At 40.3% G+C, this 7,518-nt stretch overlaps 1 protein-coding gene across 1 annotated transcript; it reads left to right on the plus strand.

Annotated features, from left to right (window-relative positions):
* The first annotated feature begins 6,166 nt into the window (after positions 1 to 6,166).
* On the plus strand, positions 6,167 to 7,012 carry LOC103015576 (N-alpha-acetyltransferase 50-like). The gene has a single exon (XM_057528440.1). It carries the CDS (start codon positions 6,244 to 6,246, stop codon positions 6,751 to 6,753), a length of 510 nt encoding a protein of 169 aa, XP_057384423.1. The 5' UTR covers positions 6,167 to 6,243; the 3' UTR covers positions 6,754 to 7,012.
* The last annotated feature ends 506 nt before the right edge of the window (positions 7,013 to 7,518 follow it).

The following is a 7,518-nucleotide window of genomic DNA, read 5'->3' on the forward strand; positions in this document are numbered from 1 at the left end:
CAGCAAGGGAAAAACAACAAATAACAGACAAGGGAACCCCCATAAGGTTAACAGCTGATCTTTCAGCAGAAACTCTGCAAGCCAGAAGGGACTGGCAGGACATATTTAAAGTGATGAAAGGGAAAAACTTACAACCAAGATTTCTCTACCTAGCAAGGATCTCATTCAGATTCAATGGAGAAAATAAGGGCTTTACAGACAAGCAAAAGCTAAGAGAATTCATCACCACCAAACCAGCTCTACAACAAATGCTAAAGGAACTTCTCTAGGCAGGAAACACAAGAGACAGAAAAGACCTACAATAACAAATCCAAAACAACTAAGAAAATGGTAATAGCAATATACATATCGATAATTACCTTAAATGTAAATGGATTAAACGTTCCAACCAAAAGACATAGACTGGCTGAATGGATACAAAAACAAGACCCATATATATGCTGTCTACAAGAGACACACTTCAGACCTAGGGACACATACAGGCTGAAAGTGAGGGGATGGAAAAAGATATTCCTTGCAAATGGAAATCAAAAGAAAGCTGGAGTACCAATTCTCATATCAGACAAAATAGACCTTAAAATAAAGACTATTACAAGAGACAAAGAAGGACACTACATAATGATCAAGGGAGCAATCCAAGAAGAAGATATAACAATTGTAAATATTTATGCACCCAACATAGGAGCACCTCAATACATAAGGCAAATGCTAACAGCCATAAAACGGGAAATTGACAGTAACATAATTATAGTAGGGGACTTTCACACCCCACTTTCACCAATGGACAGATCATCCAAAATGAAAATAAATAAGGAAACACAAGCTTTAAATGATACATTAAACATGATGGACTTAATTGGTATTTATAGGACATTCCATCCAAAAACAACAGAATACACTTTCTTCTTAAGTGCTCATGCAACATTCTTCAGGATAGATCATACCTTGGGTCACAAATCAAGCCTTGGTAAATTTAAGAAAATTAAAATCATATCAAGTATCTATTCTGACCACAATGCGATAAGACTAGATATCAATTACAAGAAAAAAACTGTAAAATATACAAACACATGGAGACTACACAATACACTACTAAATAACCAAGAGATCACTGAAGAAATCAAAGAGGAAATCAAAAAATGCCTAGAAACAAATGACAGTGAAAACACGATGGCCCAAACCTATGAGATGCAGCAAAAGCAGTTCTAAGAGGGAAGTTCATAGCAATACAATCCTACCTCAAGAAACAAGAAACATCTCAAATAAACAAGCTAACCTTACACCTAAAGCAATTAGAGGAAGAAAAACAAAGATACACAAAGTTAGCAGAAGGAAAGAAATAATAAAGATCAGATAAGAAAAAATGAAAAAGAAATGAAGGACACAATAGCAAAGATCAATAAAACTAAAAGCTGGTTCTTTGAGAAGATAAACAAAATTGATAAACCACTAGCCAGACTCATCATGAAAAAAAAGGAGAAGACTCAAATCAACAGAATTAGAAATGAAAAAGGAGAAGTAACAACTGACACTGAAGAACTACAAAAGATCATGAGAGATCACTGAAAGCAACTATATGCCAATAAAATGCACAACCTGGAAGAAATGGACACATTCTTAGAAAAGCACAAACTTCCGAGACTGAACCAGGAAGAAATAGGAAATATAAACAGACCAATCACAAGCACTGAAATTGAAACTGTGATTAAAAATCTTCCAACAAACAAAAGCCCTGGAACAGATGGCTTCACAGGTGAATTCTATCAAACATTTAGAGAAGAGCTAACACCTATCCTTCTCAAACTCTTCCAAAATATAGCAGAGGGAGGAACACTCCCCAACTCATTCTACGAGGCCACCATCACCCTGATACCAAAACCAGACAAAGATGTCACAAAAAAAGAAAACTACAGGCCAATATCACTGATGAACATACATGCAACAATCCTCAACAAAATACTAGCAAACAGGATCCAACAGCACATTAAAAGGATCATACACCATGATCAAATGGGGTTTATCCCAGCAATGCAAGGATTCTTCAATACATGCAAATCAATTAATGTGAGAAACCATATTAACAAATTGAAGGAGAAAAACCATATGATCATCTCAATAGATGCAGAAAAACCTTTGACAAAATTCAACACCCATTTATGATAAAAGCCCTGCAGAAAGTAGGCATAGAGGGAACTTTCCTCAACATAATAAAGGCTATATACGGCAAACCCACAGACAACATCGTTCTCAATGGTGAAAAACTGAAACCATTTCCACTAAGATCTGGAACAAGACAAGGTTGCCCACTCTCACCATTATTATTCAACACAGTTTTGGAAGTTTTAGCCATAGCAATCAGAGAAGAAATAGAAATAAAAGGAATCCAAATCAGAAAAGAAGAAATAAAACTGTCACTGTTTGCAGATGACATGATAATATACATAGAGAATCCTAAATATGCTACCAGAAAACTACTAGAGCTAATCAATGAATTTGGTAAAGTAGCAGGATACAAAATTAATGCACAGTAATCTCTTGCATCCCTCTACACTAATGATGAAAAATCTGAAAGAGAAATTAAGGAAACACTCCCATTTACCACTGCAACAAAAAGAATAAAATACCTAGGAATAAACCTACCTAAGGAGACAGAAGACCTGTATGGAAAAAACTATAAGACACTGATGAAAGAAATTAACGATGATACAAACAGATGGAGAGATATACCATGTTCTTGGATTGGAAGAATCAACATTGTGAAAATCAGTATACTACCCAAAGCAATTTACAGATTCAATGCAATCCCTATCAAACAACCAATGGCAGTTTTCACAGAACTAGAACAAAAAATTTCACAATTTGTATGGAAACACAAAAGACCCCGAATAGCCAATGCAATCTTGAGAAAGAAAAACGGAGCTGAAGGAATCAGGTGCCATAACTTCAGACTATACTACAAAGCTACAGTAATCAAGAAAGTATGGTACTGGTACAAAAACAGAAGTATAGATCAATGGAACAGGATAGAAAGCCCAGAGATAAACCCACGCACATATGGTCACCTTATCTTTGATAAAGGAGGCAAGAATATACAATGGAGAAAAGACAGCCTCTTCAATAAATGGCGCTGGGAAAACTGGACAGCTACATGTAAAAGAATGAAATTAAAACACTCCCTAACACCATACACAAAAATAAATTCAAAATGAATTAAGACCTAAATGTAAGGCCAGACACTATAAAACTCTTAGTGGAAAACATAGGCAGAACACTCTATGACATAAATCACAGCAAGATCCTTTTTGACCCACATCCTAGAGAAAGGGAAATAAAAACAAATGGGACCTAATGAAACTTAAAAGCTTTTGCACAGCAAAGGAAACCATGAACAAGATGAAAAGACAACCCTCAGAATGGGAGAAAATATTTGCAAATGAAGTGACGGGCATAGCATTAATCTCCAAAATACAGAAGCAGCTCATGCAGCTCAATATCAAAAAAACAAACATCCCAATCCAAAAATGGGCAGAAGACCTAAATAGACATTTCTCCAAAGAAGATATACAGATTGCCAACAAACACATGAAAGGATGCTCAACATCACTAATCATTAGAGAAATGCAAATCAAAACTACAATGAGGTATCACCTCACAAGAGTCAGAATGGCCATCATCAAAAAATCTACAAACAATAAATGCTGGAGGGGGTGTGGGGAAAAGGGAACACTCTTGCATTGTCGGTGGGAATGTAAAGTGATACAGCCACTATGGAGAACAGTATGGAGGTTTCTTAAAAAACTAAAAATAGAACTACCATATGACCCAGGAATCCCACTACTGGGCATATACCTTGAGAAAACCATAATTCAAAAAGAGTCATGTACCACAATGTTCACGGCAGCTCTGTTTACAATAGCCAGGACATGGAAGCAACCTAAGTGTCCATCAACAGATGAATGGATAAAGAAGATGTGGCACATATATACAATGGAATGTTACTCAGCCATAAAAAGAAATGAAATTGAGTTATTTGTAGTGAGGTGTATGGACCTAGAGTCTGTCATACAGAGTGAAGTAAGTCAGAAGGAGAAAAACAAACACCGTATGCTAACACATATATATGGAATCTAATTTTTTTAAAAAAAATGGTTCTGAAGAACCTAGGAGCAGGACAGGAATAAAGACACAGACGTAGAGAATGGACTTGAGGATACGGGGAGTGGGAAGGGTAAGCTGGGATGAAGTGAGAGAGTGGCATGGACTTGTATACACTACCAAACGTAAAATGGATAGCTAGTGGGAAGCAGCCGCATAGCACAAGGAGATCAGCTCCGTGCTTTGTGATCACCTAGAGGGGTGGGATAGGAAGTGTGGGAAGGAGACACAAGAGGGAGGATATATGGGGATATATGTATAAGTATAGTTGATTCATTTTGTTATACAGCAGCAACTAACACAACAATGTAAACAATTATATTCCAATAAAGATGTTTTTTAAAAAAAAAAGATGACTCCATCTGCAAAGTTGATAAAGGATGGATGGCAGAGCAAGCCTGAAAGGCCCTGTTACTGTTCTTACTGGTAAAGATGATAGATGGAAGCAGTGGAGACAGAAGAGTATGCATCTGAGAAGTGCTTGTTACGAAATTTTAACAGGTGGATTCTATGTATGGAGAAAAGGAGAGGAAAAAAATGGAGAAACACTCCCATGTTTCAGGCTTGGTGGGTGGTGGAGCCTTACAGAGAGATAAAAGCTAATAGATATTTGGATATTTAAGTCTGGAACTCAGAGATGTTTCAGCCAGAAATACACATTTGAGAGTCATCATCACGTAGAAGGTAATGTGGGAATAAAGTTGTGGGAATAGCTGCGATAACCCAAGGAGAAGAGAAGCGGCCCCACAGAGCAGGGGACACTGCAAAAATCTCAAGGTTGGCAGTGGAGGAGGAGCTGGTCAGCCAACTGATCAAGAGCATCCAGTGAAGGAAGGCGAGGTCTGGAGAGACTGGAGGAGAGAGGAGCCCAAGAAAGCAAGGAGAATCAGTTGGGTCAAACAACACTAATAGGTCAGGAAACACAGAGGTCACTGGTGCCTTGACAACAGTAGTCTGGGTGATGGCACAGAAGCCAGAATAGAATAGGGGAGGGGACTGAGGAACAAAGGGTGGTTCGGAGTCAGGGATGGTCTTAGTGGACTGTTTTTCAAGATGTTTGGCTGTGAACATGAACAGAGGAATGGGGTGATAGCTGGAGGGAAACAAGGAACCAAGGAAACTTTTGATGTTTGTTTTTTCTTAGGATAAAGGACACTAAGAAATGATCCGGTGGAGAGGGGAAGATTGAAGATAGAAAAGGAAGGAGAAACTGAGGACTGGAGGACTTAAAACACAGCTCTGGCAGCCTCACTGTTTTAAGTCTCAGCTCACATGCTAATTCTTCAGAAAGGTCATTCATGGCCTCCCAAGCACATACACACATGCGCCCTCATCATCACCATCACCGTCATCATCATCATTCTCTTTTCTATGTATTGAGTTCATTTTCTTCTTAGCTCTTGTTGAAATAATATTATTTTTTGCATGTTTATTATCTGACTTTTCCCACTAGAATATGAGCTCCAAGAGTGCGTGAATTTCTCCTTCTTCTTCACGATTCTATCCCTACCATCAGAGCAGTGGCTGGTCCACAGCGTGTATTAATAAGCGTGTGTGAATGGAAGGACCCGCGTGGAGGGACAGTTCTTTAGGAGGAGGAGGGGCACCTGCTCAGCTGTGACGGGAGGGAGGATGAGGAAGACAGGCGCAAAGGCAGGCAGGCTGGTTGCTTTGGTGGAGGGGAGACAAGGAAGCTCTCAGCTGAAGGCTTCTATTTTCTTAAGCGCAAGTTGAGGTCCAAAGTCCTGGGCTGAGGGTAGGGGCAGGGAGTGTAGGAGTTGAGGAGAGAGAACGGATGAAAGACTCATCCAGCACAGCGTGGCGGCGGGCTGGAGGCGAGTGCCCCGTGTGCACGTGTGGAGAAGCGGCGGCACCAGCGCGGCGGCGGGAGGCACCCCCGCCCCCTCTTCGGAGACGCAGGGCCTCGCTAGGCTCTCTCGGCCTCCGTCACCCGCTCAGCTCCCTGCCCTAGGCGAGGAAGCCGGCTTGCGGAGTGGAGCGGCCGGAGCTGAGGGCGCGGAGAGCTCAGGGCGGCGACGACAACGGCGTTGATATCGGTGGTAACAACGGCCTCAGCAGGCGGGGAAGATGAAAGGGAGCCGGATCGAGCTGGGAGATGTGACACCACATGATATTAAACAGTTGAAGAGATTAAACCAGGTCATCTTTCCAGTCAGCTCCAATGACAAGTTCTACAAGGATGCGCTGGAGGTTGGCGAGCTAGCAAAACTTGCCTATTTCAATGGCATTGCAGTACGTGCAGTATGCTGTAGGGTGGATCATTCACAGAATCAGAAGAGACTTGACATCGTGACACTAGGATGTCTGGCACCATACCAAAGGCTAGGAATAGGAACTAAAATGTTAAATCATGTCTTAAACATCTGTGAAAAAGATGGCACTTTTGACAACATCTATCTACATGTCCAGATCAGCAATGAGTCTGCAATTGACTTCTACAGAAAGTTTGGCTTTGAGATTATTGAGACAAAGAAGAACTACTGTAAGAGGATAGCGCCCGCTGATGCTCACGTGCTGCAGAAAAACCTCAAAGTCCCTTCTGGCCAGAACGCAGATGTGCAAAAGACAGACAACTGAACAAATTACAGATGAACTTTCTTGCACTTGCTTGTCACCAAAGAAAAGAGAGGCCCATTGATTCCCCCCCCCTCCTTTCTTTTAAAGCTTTCCCCCTTCCTTGTTCTTGTGTTTCCTCCTTTCAAAACTTCCTTCCCTTTCCTCTAAAAGTTTTAAACTTTCAAGGACTCATTAATCATGTTTGGATTGTTTTAGTTTTCTTATTTTTGTGAGGTGGTTTGATTGTAGGAAGGAGAAGGTATCGATCTGTTTAGTTTCACAGTTAAGATATATGGTCCCAAAAACTTGAGGGTCAATTTCAATTTTTTTTAATGTCCTGCTTTCACATTGAAGGGCAGAGCCTACAAAATACTGTATAATTCAAAGGACAAAAAGAAGCAGCAGCAATATCTTGTTCTCTAACTCATAGACAAGTTTAGTGTGTTTGTGGTACTTTGGGGTTTTCAAGATTTTGTGGGATACTAATCCCTGTACATTGCCTTCATTCCACCTTTTGTCCTTCTGAGTATTATCTCTGGAGTTGGACCATTGTTATCCTCGTAAGAAATACTAAGCTTATTTTGTTCTGTTAAGCAGTTATTTCTTCCTTCCTCTCTGGTGGCTGACGGTGGGTGGGACAGTCTGAGTAGGTAGTATTATACTTTGGTCTCAGCATTTGAGTTAAACTGCTTTTTGCTAATGAGTGGGCTGGTTGTTAGCAGGTTTATTTTTCCTGCTGTTGATTGTTAGAAGTGGCATTAACTTTTAGAGTGTGGGCTGGTGAGA

Source organism: Balaenoptera acutorostrata, chromosome 1, assembly GCF_949987535.1.
Source record: "Balaenoptera acutorostrata chromosome 1, mBalAcu1.1, whole genome shotgun sequence".
Classification (NCBI taxonomy): domain Eukaryota; kingdom Metazoa; phylum Chordata; class Mammalia; order Artiodactyla; family Balaenopteridae; genus Balaenoptera; species Balaenoptera acutorostrata.

Coding starts and splice junctions, on each gene's coding strand:
- LOC103015576 (XM_057528440.1), top strand. CDS start 6,244: ATGAAAGGGAGCCGGATCGAGCTGGGAGATGTGACACCACATGATATT.